Source organism: Astyanax mexicanus, chromosome 20 (genome assembly GCF_023375975.1).
Source record: "Astyanax mexicanus isolate ESR-SI-001 chromosome 20, AstMex3_surface, whole genome shotgun sequence".
In the NCBI taxonomy this organism is placed as follows: domain Eukaryota; kingdom Metazoa; phylum Chordata; class Actinopteri; order Characiformes; family Acestrorhamphidae; genus Astyanax; species Astyanax mexicanus.
Window position 1 is genome coordinate 14,866,615 of NC_064427.1, and position 16,392 is coordinate 14,883,006.

Consider the following 16,392-nt stretch of genomic DNA (forward strand, 5'->3'; position numbering starts at 1 on the left):
TTATCTGAAGTTTAATTTAATACACCAATATTCAGCAGATTCTTTGAGTAAGATATGTATAGGCTTGAAATAAGCACTTTGTGTTGACTGTTTATACACGAGCAACAATTTTGACTGTTGATATAGACTCCCCCCTGCTGGCCAGAAAGGGTATAAAAAAAGTCAAATTATTTCAGATCTTATTGCAACTCAATAAGCTTTGTCTATCAAAAATAAATATCACACCACAATCTCAAATATCAACTATATTTATTTACAAAGGTATGACATTCATATTGCATTACAATTATCTCTGTTTGTGCTACAGAAAAGCAGATAGAATCAGCAAAGCCCAGTAGTAAGCGTTAGTAAATGAGAAGATGCTGTTACACAGCTCTGTGTAAGCAGTCCTCCATTTCCTGAAGCTCCTGCAGTTCCTCACAGTGAGGGTCACAGTGGAGGGAGAGAAGACGCTGGGCTCTGGGGATCACTGACAGAGCTGACTTTCGGTCTCTTCTGTAAAGTTTGAAGGTGACAAAAAGACAACAAGTTCTTAGTACTAGTGCAACTCTAAAAATTAGAACATCATTGAAAAGTTAGTTTATTTCAGTAATTCAGTTGAAAATGTGAAACTAATATTATATAGATGTATTAAACACAGAGTGATCTATTTTAAACGTTTATTTCTTTTATTATTGATGATTATTAGGGGTGTCACGCTTTAGATATTTTATCGAAATCGATTGAAAATTAAGTCATGGTCTCGAGCATCGAAGTCAAAAGAAGATCGACGATCCCTCCCTCTAAGCTACACAAGCATGCACGCTACGCAAATGGCGCAGCACGCTGTAGCCGACGCCACGATCATTGTGACTGCTCAAAGAGCAGCCCTTTCTCCAGAGAATGTGGACATTCTCATCTTCTTAAAGAAAAACTTAAAAATATAAAAATAACAGTTATTTTGTCTAGCCTCAATTATGTTAATAGTTTTGGTACCTTAAGGAGCATCTTTCTCTCAGATAAAGTTAATAATACGTCTTTGTTAAAGAAAAAGTCTTAAAGTCTTTTCATGTTTAACTGTTATAGTAGGATAGAGTTCAGTTTGTTAAGGCTCTAATTGTTCTATTATTTTTTACATGACTCTTCCTGTATTTTTTTATTATTTATTTTATGTTGCACATTGCTGTTTTAATAGTGCACACTGCTCCTACCTAAAAACGCCACTAGATGGCATTACATATATAGCTTAATTAAATTATTTAAATTTAACCATTGGTGCTTAATGTGGTGTATTACATATCACTTGTATCACATTGCATCATATCAAGCCCACCTTTTGAAATTTGGAAATATTTTACATTTGATGAATCAAACCAATGACTGACCATAGACTAATCTAAAACTGGCATAGGCCTCTCTGCTGTAAAAAAAAATAAATAAATAATCGAGAATCGAATCGTGACCCTAAAATCGAATCGAGGATTTAGACAATCTTGACACCCCTAATGATTATGGCTTGCAGCCAGTGAAAACCCAAACATCAGTGCTTCAGAAATTTTGAAAAAAAATAGAAGGACAATTTTACTTTTGGCAGTGTGAGCAGTGTGGTCTGATGAAATAAGATGCTTTTGGTCTAATGAGACAAAGATTACATTTTTTGTCTTTAATTCTAAGCCGTATATGTGGAGAAAGCCAGTTCAGACCATTCTAGCAACTCAAGAGCCAAAAAGCACAGGATGCATAAAGACAATCCATCTTGTTATTATTTGAATCTGCCAACAAGTTTTAATACAGAACAAATATTATTTACATAATTTCTAAAGATATAATGGCCAAATGTTTAAATGCAGTTTCGGTAATAGTTTTTATTGGCTGTTCATATTTATTTTTTTATGTGATTATATCTTTTTGGTATCCAGTGTTAATGTATAACTACAGACCATTCTGTCATATTTTTCATGCACAAATACTATTCCTGCGCTCTAAAAGCAAGCTATGACAGCATGATCAGTAGAAGACTGACAATAGGTCAATTTATCCAAGAGTTTGTCTATTGCAGTACCTTTTCAACTAGACTATTTTCAATCCAGCAGTAACACTGAAAATGTAAAAAAAAAATATTGCTGACAGCAGAGCAGCAATATACCTACATCATAATGCAGGTGCACCTACTTACACTAGATCTCCCACATTCATTCATTGTAATATCAATAAGAACAAGTGAGTGTTAAACCTTACCCATTAAAGTGCAGCTGTGCCAGTTTAAAGAGCTGTCGGCCTAACTCCACACTGTCTTCCCCATACTGTGAACGCACAGCATGAACACTGCGTTTCAGATGAGAAGCAGCCTGCCTCCAGTCCCCTGAACAGCACACAGTAATGACATATTAAACACATTTATGTAGGAAACAATAAAAAAATAAAATAATTAATTGCAAACATTTTTAATTTTGTATCTTTTTAAGATCTTTTTCTAATATATTTTTTGTGCCAAAGTTTAGCCGGGCGACTCGACACACTTGTGTCATCAATGGCAGAGAGAAAGGCCCTTAGTAAGTTGCTAACATTATACACAATCTTCACTTCATTATACACAAGCTCAGCAGACAGCTGATCTAGTCCTGCTCCAAGTACAGATTCAGGAAGTCTTTTGTCCCTTAAGCCATCAGACTGTTCAACTCCTCCCAGTACAGTAAAATACATATAACACAACACTCAAATAGACATATCTTCACCTATATATGCATTTGTATTTGATATTTATACATTTATTAATATTACTGTGTACTATGTAGTACTAGTATTGGCTTTTTCTTATTTTTATGTTATTGTATTTTATATACATACACGCACCAGCCCCTTTATTAGGTATTAGGACACCTGTCCAACTGCCCAATAACGCAAATGTCGATTTAGCCAATCACATGGCAGCAACTCAATGCATTCATGCATGTAGACATGGCCAAGACGATCTGCTGAAGTTCAAACCGAGCATCAGAATGGAGAAGAAAGGTGATTTAAGTGACTTTGAACATGGCATGGTTGTTGGTGCCAGACGGTATTTAAGAAACTGCTTATCTACTGGGATTTTCACGCACAACCATCTCTAGGATTTACAGAGAATGATCCAAAAAAGAGAAAATATCCAGGGAGCTGCAGTTCTGTAGACGCAAATGCCTTGTTGATGCCAGAGATCAGAGGAAAAATGCCAGACTGGTTCCAGCTAATAGAACGGAAACAGTAACTCAAACACTTGTTACAACCGAGGTCTGCAGAAGAGCATCTCTGAACGCACAACACGTCAAATTTTTTTTTTTCTTTTTTTTTTTTTTTGTATACCATGACAGTGAGTTCACTGTACTCGAATGGCCTACAAAGTCACCAGGTCTTAATCCAATAGAGTGTTTTTTGATGTGGTGGAATGGTAGATTTGCATCATAGATGTGCAGCAGCCGACAAAACTGCGTGATACTATCATGTCAATATGGACCAGACTCTGTGGAATGGGGGTCCAACACAGTACTAGCAAACTGTACCTAATAAAGTGGCCGGTGAGTGTATACTGTATATATACAAAGTATAGAACATTATCATATTATATACTAAGCACTTAAAAACTGTGCCTATTATGTTATATACCACTTTACAGTCTGTACACATCACTGTTCTCTACATATTAGCTTATTTATTTACACATCGGCATACTTGCACTATTTTTATGGTTCACATAATCAGCCTTTCCTTAACTGAACTGCAAAACTGTTTTAAACGGTTTAACTGCACTACCTCCACTACTCATACATACTGACAGTATTCTCTATTTTTTTGTGCATTGTGGAATTAATAGTTTTTAACATAGGGCCAGGTTGGTTTGAATAGATTTTTTTCCCCCTAATAAATGAAATCATCTTTTTGCTAGTATTGACCCACGCCCTTGACTGGGCAGAGAAGAAGAAAGAGGGGGAGCGAACTCAGAGTATTTGGGATGGAGTTCGGGGCAGCTTCGCTGTAAAGCGTGAAGCCAAAGCCCCCCCTCTCATGAAGAGAAACATGAGAAGAGAATAAAATTAAAGAAGGAGGAAGATGGGGAGGAGGTGGGTGCGAGGTTTGTTCAATGAGTAGGTAGAGAGGAAGTGACGGTTTAAATAGGGATGGAAGTGGGAGGAGTGAGGGCGTGGATCACTCCCAAAACTTAGTTATGACACATAACTCCACTTTGCTAGTATTGACCCATGCCCTTGACTGGGCAGAGAAGAAGAAAGAGGGGGAGCGAACTCAGAGTATTTGGGATGGAGTTCGGGGCAGCTTCGCTGTAAAGCGTGAAGCCAAAGCCCCAAAAATTAAATCAGAACTTTCGACCACTGCTAGGATTTAAGAAGCAACTGAGTGTTGATGAACCGATGCATGGGGAAGGCAGTGTGGAAGTCAAAGGAAAGAAAGGTAGGGAATAATTAAGTAAGGTATTTGAAGGTGCTGCCAGCCTATTCGAGTTTAGGAATGTATGAGGTCCTTGGTGGCAGAAATCGGTTGAAGTGGAAAGGTAGTGTTGAGCGACTTAATGGAATGATGCACATGTTTTACATATAGTTTAAAGGCCCCAAAAGCAGCCACCGACCCGCATGCGCAGCAGGAGAGACCTGGTAAGGTAGAAGGGGTGCTCCTGATGGTCCAACAGAAGCGAGGGGGGGTGGGGGCGATGGAGTGGGAAGACTGTGTGGGAAGACGGGGCGATGGAGTGGGAAGACGGTGTGGGAAGACGGGGCGATGGAGTGGGAACACAGAGTGGGAAGATGAGGCGATGGAGTGGAAGACGGGGCAATGTAGTGGGAAGATGGAGTGGGAAGACGGAATGGGAAGACAGGGCGATGGAGTGGGAAGAAGGAGAGGGAAGACGGGGCGATGGTGTGGGAAGGAGAGGGAAGACGGGGCGATGGAATGGGAAGAAGGAGTGGGAAGATGGCAGCAACGGGAGATGGAAAAAGAGTAGGGAGGACAGACAGAATGAGGACAGTCGGAATGGCAGTGGGAAGATGGAGGATGGGAAGGGAGGACAGATGGACTGGTGTTGGGATGATGGAGGATGGGCAGGGAGGACAGACAGACTGGTGTAGCGAAGATGGGTAAGGAGGCGAAGACGAGGGTGGCGGTGACAAAGGTTAGTATGGTGAGGGTGATTGTTACAACGGCAATGAAAGATTGGAATGAAGAGGGTGAGATTATGTCCCAGATGGTGGCGATTATGCGGGCGGTGAAGGTGCAAGCTATGAAGTTGCGGCGATGATGGCGATGACATAGGCAGAGATGGTGGCAATGATGCCGATGGTGGTGAAGATGGCCAAAGTGAGGGCAAGATGATGCCCAAGACGATGACGGCGAAGGCAAAGAAGATGAAGACGAAGGCGGGAAGATTGCAGCGAAGATGGCGATGACAGACAGAGACGGAGACAATGAGGATGGCCATGAAAACTGTGGCAGAGGTGATGAAGGTGATGCAGGCAGAGATGGTGGCGATGATGACCATGGTGATGAAGATGGCCATAGCGAGGGCATGGTGATGCCCAAGACGATGGCGACGAAGACGAGGAAGATGAAGACGAAGGCGAGAAGATCGCAGCGATGATGAAGGTGATGCAGGCAGAGATGGTGGCGATGGTGACCATGGTGGCGAAGATGGCCACAGTGAGGTCAAGGTGATGCCTATGACGATGGCGATGAAGGATGAAGATGAAGACGAAGGCAAGAAGATCGCAGCGACGATGATGTTGATGACAGACAGAGACGACGACAATGAGGATTGCCATGACAACTGTGGCAGAGATGAAGGTGATGCAGGCAGAGATGGTGGCAATGGTGACCATGGTGGCGAAGATGGCCATAGCGAGGGCAAGGTGATGCCCAAGACAATGGCAATGAAGACAAGGAAGATGAAGACGTAGGTGAGAAGATCGCGCTGATGGTGATGTAGGCAGAGATTGCGGCAATGATGAGGATGAAGATGGCTACTACAATGACGATGATAGCCACGACGAAAACTATGGCAGCGACGATGAAGGCGATGCAGACAAAGAAGGAGGCGGAGACGATTAAGGTGAAAATGGCCACGATAAGGATGAGACGATGCTCAGCATGGCGTTGATGAGAGCGAAGAAGGTGAAAGCAACGAATATGCAGACCAGAAGATGGCGGCAACGGAGATGAAGGCGGTGACGTAGGCAGAGACAATAGCAATGGTGATACAGGCAGCTGGGGGTCTCCCGACATGCAGCCGTCTACACTGAAATTAGCAGCATGTGGCCAGCAGGCGGCGCCAAATCAGCAGCAGGAATGTCACAGTGGCCATGCTCGAGTACCGCCCAGTGAGGCTGCAGGGAGGCGGAGCCACACCAAGCCAGCGGGTCAGGCGGAAAAGCATGTTGGAAGGGGAAACAGGAAAGGGCGGGCCACGGGAGCGGCGCGGGCGCCGGCAGCGGCAGTGGTAACGGCGTGGGCGCCGGTAGAGGCAGAGAGAGAAAGAAGATGCTGAGAGAGAGAGAGAGAGGGGCGCTGAACTCATATGCAGGAATGTCACTGAACTATGTTTTTTTTTTTTTTTGAAGGGACAACTACACACGCTCAGGAGAGAGAGAGAGAGGAGGCGTGGCTACGCTCTAGAACGGCCCAGTGAGGCTGCAGGGAGGCGGAGCCACACCAAGCCAGCGGGTCAGGCGGAAAAGCATGTTGGAAGGGGAAACAGGAAAGGGCGGGCCACGGGAGCGGCGCGGGCGCCGGCAGTGGTAACGGCGTGGGCGCCGGTAGAGGCAGAGAGAGAAAGAAGATGCTGAGAGAGAGAGAGAGAGAGGGGCGCTGAACTCATATGCAGGAATGTCACTGAACTATGTTTTTTTTTTTTTTTTGAAGGGACAACTACACACGCTCAGGAGAGAGAGAGAGAGGAGGCGTGGCTACGCTCAAGAACGGCCCAGTGAGGCTGTAGGAAGGCGGAGCCATACCCGGCCAGCGGGTCGGGTGGAAAAGAAACGCAGGTCGGAGCGGGCCGCGGTAGCGGCAGAGAGAGAAAGAGAAGGGCGCTAAACACATGTGCAGAAATACCGCCGGTCCATGGATATGAAGGCACGCCGACACTCGCACGGGAGAGAGAGAGAGAGAGAGGAGGCGTGTCCACGCTCGAAGCTCGAGTATCGCCCAGAGAGGCAGTAGTAAGAGGAAATGCAAAACAGACGGCTCCAAACAGTGCAGCGACGAAAAGGGTTGAAGAGGAGTCCGGCGAAGACGCGAGGAAGCCCTGCGAGTGTAGCAGGAGTGGTTCAGCGGAAGCGCTGAGAGAGAGAGACCGCCGCGGATGACAGGGTTGCGGGGAGGCCTCGTGAAGGAAGCAGCAGCGGCGAAGAGAGAGGGAGAGAGACCGCCAAGGACGCGGAGACCGCGTGGAGGCCCCGCAGTGGCAGCAGGAGAGGATAAACAGCGGCAGCGTCGCTGGAGAGATGGCGGAAAGAGAGAGAACGCAGAGAACGCGTGGAGGCCCCGCAGGGGCAGGAGGAAGGGTTTAGCAGCAGCGGCAAGAGAGACCGCTCAAGGACCGAGGAGACCATACGGGAGCTGCCAGACCAGGTAGAGGAGACGACAGCCACAGCAGCCGAGACAAGATAAAACCACTACCAGGGAAGGCAGCCTGGAGCAGTGGCAGTGGAGGAGTCAGGGTGCAGCAGCAGCTGGTCGCAGGAGACAGACAGGTGCAGAACCATCGTGTACCAGGTAAGGAGCGGTCAGCAACACCATATGCGAGGTTTGTTCAATGAGTAGGTAGAGAGGAAGTGACGGTTTAAATAGGGATGGAAGTGGGAGGAGTGAGGGCGTGGATCACTCCCAAAACTTAGTTATGACACATAACTCCACTTAAACACAGCATTTTCTATTTACTCAGGTAATCTTTGTTTAATAATAAAGTTTGTTTAATAAACAAAAAAAAATAATCTGTGACAAAAATGCAAAACACAAAATAAATCTGTACGGGGCAAACACTTTTTCACAGCACTGTACAGCTCTGGGGAAAAAATAACAGACCACGTAAAAAAGATTAATAATAAATGCAAAAGCAGTATGTAAGAATGGTGGAGGAGAAAATGCCAAGATGCATGAAAATCGTGATTAAAAACAAGAGTTATTCCACCAAATATTGATTTCTGAACTTGTAAAACTTTATGAATATGAACTTGTTTTCTTTGCATTATTTGAGGTCTGAAAGCTCTGCATCTTTTTGTTATTTCAGCTTTTTCTCATTTTCTGCAAAAGAAATGCTCTAAATGACACTATTTTTATTTGGAATTTGGGAGACATTTTGTTCTTGGTTTATAGAATAAAACAACAATGTTTATTTTACTTACACATATACCTATAAATAGCAAAATCAGAGAAACTAAAGTGGTCTCTTAATTTTTTCCAAAGCTGTATATTAACATTTACACACAAAGTTATATAAAGAAAAGACAAAGTGCTGTTCTCACCCATAGTAGCATAAACCCGTGCTGTTGCATCAGCTAGTTCTCCCTGCACTGGGTGAGTCTTCATTAGGATGTTGTCTGCCTGAGTAGATGCTTCCTTTAAGATCCGTAGGGCCTCATCTAACAGCCAAAGAGAAACAAAACCAAACATTATTTGCTACTTTAAATAATGGTGCATTTTAGAAAAAAATGAAAATGCTTTCATTCATTGCATTTTAGAATCCACTGTAGAGACGTTCATATTTTCAATGACACACTGTCTACCTTACCTACTCTGTCATTTTCTAGGAGTTCCACTGCTTGGTGCAAACGGTCCTGCAGCATCTGCGTTTTTGTTTGCAGTGCAATATCTGAGATTTGATAATCACAGGATAGCTGTGAACAAACTTTCACATCTTCACTGGCCTGAAAAAAACAACACATATGACCAACAATGTATACATCTAGTAATCTATAATTTATAATGAATTAAAGTAATGAAGCTAGAGTAAGACTGTATCTAGTTTTTATACCATTATACCATCTAAATATGACTGTGGTGTACAGGGGTGGGGAGCAGAGTAAGCAATACAAATTGAGGTGCTTCATAAATCTGGTAAGGGTTCAGTTAAATCGGACCAGGGTTTAGTTTACTTACAGAGTTACAGACTAAGTGAACACTGAACACACTTTAAATTATTAATTCAACTGTCAGTCTGATAGTTACAAATATACCCCTGCTATATATACTGACAGAGAAGCTGATCAATATTTGCATTGTTAGCATGAAAGCTAAAGTTTGTAAACCCTTTAGAAAAGTCTAGATTTCTGCATACATTTAACCTAAAACATCCTCAGATTTTCACACATATTTTTCACACACACACACACACACACACACACACACACACACCTGTAGCGAGTCCTAAAAGTAGACAAAGAGTTAAACAAATGAGACAAGTATTATACTTTTTAATTGAGACAATGTGAGTGGCAAATTAGCAGTCTGCTCATCACAACACACGTTTGTGAAAGTGTGGAAGTCATCTGCAGTTTGCTAAAGATTACGTGAACAAGCCAGAAAGCTATTGAAAAAATGTTTTGTTGACAGATTAGGCAAAATAGGACACATTGGTTTAAATGAAAAGCGTTATGTTTGAAGAAAGGAAAACACTGTGTTTCAGCATAAGAACCTTATCCCATCTGTGAAACATGGTGGTGGTAATATCATGGTTTGGGTTTGTTTTGCTGCATCTGGGCCAGAAAGGCTTGAGTTCATTGATGGAACCATTAATTATCAGATTAGGCATGTTCACACAGCCATGAAAAAATCAGATCTGAGCCACAATGAGCAAAAAAACAGATTTCAGTCACTTCAGCCTGATAATGTGAATGTATTAATGGCAAAAGCAAACACTGTAATTTAATTATCAAAAGAACCTGTGAAACTGCATGCCTTTGATGTAATGTTCATCATGACAAAATAAAGGTAAATGCAATACATTTTGTTTTCTTTTGCATACAATAAACTGCATCTCAAAAGTAGAACATAGTGCTGGGCAGTATACCGCTTCATTTGGTATACCGCGCAGGGAACTAGAACCAGTATGCATTTCTTCCATACCGCCACACCGCTAGAGGCGCTGCAGAGCACCATGCGGAACAGAAACGCCAGAGACGCATGCACAGCTGTGTGGAGTCAAACACTGGTCTAGCTCTGTATTTCTCAAAAGCTCTATTGCACTAGTAACAAATTTACTATATATTTTTGAATACTTCAACATTTTGTATTTTAGGTCCATTTATAATGTTCATGGAACCATGTAAAATAATTTTAATATTTTGTATTTCTTTTTAAGGGCATTGTTTACATTCTTCATCTGTTTTTTGCTAATGAAGTCTGATTTCTTCATATATTGTTTATTTTTTGGGGGACAAAGTAAACCCTATACTACTCATAATTTACTCTTAATTTAAAGCCTTAATGTTTTATATTATATGTACTAACAGTAAAGTAACTCACAAACCTATATTAAACCCCAGTCATGCGAATAAATAAATAAATATTGTGATATACTGTGAAAACGTCAGAATCTTCAAAAATAACATGAAACGCATTTTTGGCTATACCGCCCAGCACTACTAGAGCATATCATCTCTGGCATCAAGCAGCACACTCAGAACCACTTCATGCAACAGCATTCTGTAAAATAACTTTTAGAGACCTTTAACACAACTCAGCCAATCAAAATGATTTCATTAGGATAAAAGTGTCTAAACATTACTGAAATTTTGTTGGCCTTCTACTAAACTGGAACTAGCACACATCCAACCTTTCTGTACTGGTTACCTGAAGGGAGCTTCCACATTGCTCACACTTGAGCCCAGGAGATGATTGTGCTTGTTTTGCAGTTCCACTAGCTAGCTCCAACTTGCAAGCCTCACAGTTGCAGTGAAAGAAGTACTGCTCCAGCAGGAGGTGCTGCCGTTTTCTAACATCCATTCTGCTGCAGTGAGGGCCTGGGAGAGAAAAAGAAGACTAAGAATAGGTTTTCTCTGATGAAAACACAATACTTTTCCACTATATCTTAATTAAATGGTCATTGGATAACCTAATACGTATATACCATAGCAGTGCAGCAGCTCCTGTCCTGCAGCAATGTCTTTGCATGTTCTGATGGTTACTCTGACACCTGAAGCAGGGGAATCAGCAGGAGTAGAGTGGAGACCCACACTGAAGGAGATGCTGGTGTTAGGAGAGCAGGAATGGTTGAGCAGACTGAGGATGGGGAAAACAGCAGTGGCTATGCGGACTTCCCCACTGGACTGCACTGCTAGCTTCTTGTCCTCTTCAACAGAAGAAAATGACCCATATGTTTAGCCTTCAGTTAGAGTGAAAAAAGCAGCTTATTTAGGGTTTGCTGAAAATGTTTTTTTTTAAAAAGTGAAGAATTAAGTGAGAAGCTCTGCTCAGAGCTGAACAATAAATCATTATTTTCTGACTATTTCAAGGACGTGAAGTGATGTATCCTTTACAGTCCTCTGTTACCCACTAGAGGTGTGCCATATCGTTTTGTACGCAATAATATTGCAACATTTTTGAATATTGTGAACAATATTATACTGTGAAATATCTTGCCATATCACCCACTCCTAATTATCACATCATGGAACTACTTTTTTGCTGTTTCTAGCAAAAGAAAAAATCACACTATTCTCATTTCCCATTATGTATCTACTGTAGACAGATTGTACCTGTCCAGTATCATTTATTTTACTTCAGTCCAAATGCCAAGAGTATCGTTATCGCATATCATGATATTATTTTTGGGCTTGGGCCATATTGCCCACCCCTATTACACATGATTCTCTGTGCACATACAATGTAAAGCATCTCTGAGCAATAGTTTACTGCTCAATAGTTTAAGTCTTAAAAGAACAGTTCTCCCTCAAGCTGTAGCCTAGGCTTTGGAACACAGGTAGAAATGGTTGATATATGTTTTTCATAAGAATAACCTGATTTGTCTTACACTTTGTAAGCACTTGATGTAAAAGGTTTGTGCACTTTTCCTAGCCAAGCAGTTACAGTGAGGTAACTGTATAAAAATGCTGTTGTGTCTCTTATATACTCACCCAAACACAAAATTAAATCACACACTCACACACACCATTCTGCATTACTTGTGTCACAATGCTGGGCTTGTTAAAAGAAGAATCTGTAAACATAATGAGTATTACAAAATTAAAAATAAAAGTTGATTCTGACCTTTAAGTCTTATAGCTGTCACAGCTTGAGCGTTACATCGCAATTGCATCAAGTGTCTCAAAGCTGTAGCTTCAAGTATGCTCTGTTCTGCTCCCCAGCGCCATTTTTCTGCATCTTCCTGCTCACTGCATGTCCATGTTTCTGGTGAAGGCCGCACCTCTTTCAGTCGCTGACAGAGCACCGCCAAGGTATAAGCCAACAGGAAGCGCATACTGAGTGGATGGTTAACCACATGTGGTAACAAGCTATAGACACCCAAGTATGATCCACCATGGAAACAACTTGAATGGTCCAAACACTTAGAACATCTGCTGGATCCTTCCTCACTCAGACCTGACAGTGAGCCTTCCAGACAAAAACTGTCTCCACAGGAGTCAGATTTACCATCTCTTGTGTCACTGCTGACATGGGGTGTGCATGACACATCACCAACCTCCCTTACCCTCTGAACCTCCTTTAGCCCTGCTTTCAGAGTCACTCGCAATGCCAGATGCGCAAGCACTCCTAGAGCCAGCAGCTCAGAGGCAGCTGGGCACTCCCAAAAATGGTACTGCTTCCATGCTTTATTTGCACACATCTGCCCACAATATTGGGCATAACTACAGCCCAGACATGGCACAGCACTCAAAGTCTTACACAAGCAGTGATGGCAGTATTGATGTTCTGTTCCAAACAAACAGGCTTCGCTTGTCTTTGTGTGCTGTCCACCATCAGGTATAAGAACAAAACTGAAAGCCTCGTCCTCAACCACTATGTCTCCTGCTGTTTTATCCTCAGTGGCCAGCAGATAACGACCTTTTTCAGGCGTGAAGAGAACAGACACTCCATTCGGCAGACAGGTAGCATCACTCTTCACCTCTGCAGTCTGTTGTGTCTGATGCTTTGAGGACGGCGCTTTTGATTGTTTTTGTTCTTTAAGCCGATTCACACACTGTGTCCGCCTCTCCAGCAGCTTGCCCTGCAGGTGGTTTGGGTAGCCTTCATCCAAAGCCCGCTGGATGTCCTCCATGCATTTCTAAATACCAGACATGGCCAAAGAACACTGACTCACATGCAGAACTTGCATTGTACACAAGCAATACTGGCAGGAAAAAGAACAATGGAAAAATAGATTGAGACATAAAAAAAAAAAGCTTCTTACACTGTAGTGACCAAGGTGAAACAGGGCAGCTGAACGGTTGGCATAACATAAAGAGAGCGGTTCTGTATTTTTTCTAGCATGACAAACACCCTAAAATTGAAAACAGAGACTTTAAACACACAGATTTTAATGTTAAGTGCTAAATTAAGAACACATATTAAAAATAAATATGTAAAACTTATATAGGACATAAGCATGATACACAGTCATACATTATTTATTTATTTTACAATGCTTAAAATTTTAGTTTGTTTGTTTTCCTTTGTACACTGATTTTGTAAAATTTTATGGTTTATAAACTGGACCTGAAGAGCTTAAAAGGCAAAAATAAAGAGAAAAAACATCACTCTTTTTTAACTCTTATTTTTCTGTTTATTTATTTACATAATAGACATCAGATAGTTGTCCTGTTAGATGCCCAACTATTCCTTTTCAAAAAAACTTTTCAAAATGTATCTACTGAAAGAAGGGATTTCTTATCTTGTAAAATTTTTTTAGGAGATACTGCTAAATAAAGTGTTAACATTTCTAGTTTAACTAGTCACTTACATTATTTGCTACAGTGGTATGGAGTTGGAGCACTTCTGATCATTTTCATGATTTTCGTTTATAAATTATTGGTTGTTCAGATCAGCAATTTCTACGGTGGCCGAGAAAGCCCAACGCAGTGCAAATTGAAAAGCGCTGCAAAAGCACAAAACACATCCATCAAAATTACAACACAGGCGCAGCAAATAGAAAAACGCGCTGCAAATACAACCACAACACAACGGAAGTGAGTCACAACACAACGGAATTTTCCCGGGGGACCTTAAAAGATGCTGTACCAGCTGTGTACAAAGGACAATAAGTGGCAAACAAGCTTCTGAAAAGTAAGTTATGTTTATTACCTGTGATTACCACGGTTGTGTGCATATTATTAAAAGTTCTGCTTCACAAAACGCCTTGTTTGCCACTTATTGTCCTTTGTACACATAGTGAAGTCCGAGACGTTACTGAAGACGCATCTTAGCTGGTACAGTATCTTTTAAGTTCCCCTGGGAAAATTCCGTTGTGTTGTGACTCACTTCCGTTGTGTTGTGGTTGTATTTGCAGCGCGTTTTCTATTTGCAGCGCGTTTTTCTATTTGCAGCGCGTTTTTCTATTTGCTGCGCCTGTGTTGTAATTTTGATGGATGTGTTTTGTGCTTTTGCAGCGCTTTTCAATTTGAACTGCGTTGGGCTTTCTCGGCCACCGTAAATTTCAGTTAAATATATCATACAGTAGATGAACACAGTGATATTTAAGAAGTTTAATGAATAGGGGTGCCCAAACATCCAGAAAAAGTGGATAATGGGTTCTTAAGCCCAAAATAATTTACCCACCAAATATACAGCCAGGAAATGAATGTCCTATTTACTCTATAATGCGACTACTAGAGGTGGGCGGATCGATCCAAATATCGATAATATCGATACCAACGCTGGTATTGGTATTGAGCAATACTCGTGTAAAAATATCGATATTCAAGCTTTTTTCTCTGCCGCACGCACTGACTGCTGCGCACGAGGATTCACCACAGTCTACTCTCTGGTCTCTTGTTGTTGCACATGCGTCACATGGCTCAGCAAAGCCAGCCAAACCGCCACGCAGGTAGGCTCAGCCTGGCCCCGCCCACTCAGCGCTCTCCTCGAGTCGACACGCCTCTACCTCAGGAGATTAGTGTTGAGTGATATTTTTTTACACTTTTTATTTAAGAAAAACTTGCATTTGAATTGCACTGAAAGGAAGACAATTCCTTATTTTTTATTGTTTTACCAAATGACAATTCTATTTTAAAAAAAGAAACAAAGAACTAGAAAAGATGTCTAGTGAGGGGAGAATTTTTATTTTATTTTTTAATATTTTTTTACTTTATATTTAAACTTTGTTTTGTTACTGTTCCATTGTTTCTAAACAAAAAATGTTGATTGTGATACTAAAGTATTTTGTCATCACTTACAATGTTTGGTGAAATTATATCCTAGGTTTTTGGATCATTTGGATCTATAAAGCTTAAATATTAAAAAGTATCGGTATCAGTATCGATATCGGCAATACTGGCCCTGCGTTTACTTGGTATCGGATCGATACCAAAATTCCCGGTATCGCCCACCTCTAGCGACTACTACAACAGTAAGTTCAGTTCTGGGAGGCAAACAAGCCCTGTCGGAATTTGGGCACCTACTATATACTGCATTTCCCTACTACATATAATTACTGAAACATGACATTCTTTACCCTGGAGTAACAGAGTGCAGCAGCTGTGTAGTCCTTCACTTTAAAGCTGAGGTTACCTCGCTCCCTAAACCTGACTGAACATTCAGCAGACTTCCTCACAGGAAAGCTCTCAGAAATCCTAGACAAAGCTTTCAGATCCTCTGGCCTGTAATACAATGAAAAAAAACACATCAACAAAAAAACATGAAACGGTGCCTGGACGAAATCAAATACTGCAAACGTTAACTGAAAACACTGCAGCTGGGTCATAGTAATAATCATATAACTACTACTAATAATACTACTACTTCTAATAATAATAATAATAATAATAATAATAATAATAATAATAATAATAATAATAATAATAATCCTGCGTAAATTATGTAAATATAATCTGCAATAAAATAGTTTTTAAGTTTATGGAAACGATTAATTACAGGTCAAATAAAAGCGGCTGTTCCTGTAACTGAGTGTAAAAAAATGATGGAGTATTAGTTAATAAATCTGAAGAGCACTGACTGAATTCGAGACTGGGTGAAGTTCAGGATCTCCTCCAGATCTTTCAGGAAAGAAAAGCGTTGTCTGCCAGAAGAGCCCAGATCTGACCAAACCTGCTCCACATGCTGAATCCACTCTGGACAGGGGAGATCCATCTGCTCTGTAAATATGAGAAGATGCGTGCGGACTATTTCCACTACTTTAATACTATTAAATTATAGCTAATACCAGCAGCGTGAAGACAGCAACATTAGAGGGACAAATCCGACGGCAACCGGAAGTGCGTGTTT

At 41.4% G+C, this 16,392-nt stretch overlaps 1 protein-coding gene across 5 annotated transcripts; it reads right to left on the minus strand.

Annotated features, from left to right (window-relative positions):
* Positions 1–232: 232 nt before the first annotated feature.
* Positions 233–16,392, minus strand: smyd4 (SET and MYND domain containing 4). 5 transcript variants are annotated; one of them, XM_022680922.2, is made up of 10 exons: positions 16,124–16,390; positions 15,623–15,767; positions 13,364–13,453; positions 12,223–13,237; positions 11,084–11,305; positions 10,807–10,976; positions 8,747–8,882; positions 8,481–8,597; positions 2,218–2,341; positions 233–495 (listed from the first exon to the last, which is right to left on the minus strand). In XM_022680922.2, exons 1-10 carry the CDS (start codon positions 16,255–16,257, stop codon positions 366–368), a joined length of 2,283 nt encoding a protein of 760 aa, XP_022536643.2. In that variant the 5' UTR covers positions 16,258–16,390; the 3' UTR covers positions 233–365. The 5 variants fall into 5 exon arrangements, with proteins under 5 accessions (XP_022536643.2, XP_049324921.1, XP_022536647.2 ...); XM_022680923.2 differs by lacking the exon at positions 233–495 and adding an exon at positions 570–2,077 and having other exon boundaries at positions 16,124–16,391; XM_049468964.1 differs by lacking the exon at positions 16,124–16,390 and having other exon boundaries at positions 12,223–13,453; positions 15,679–15,746.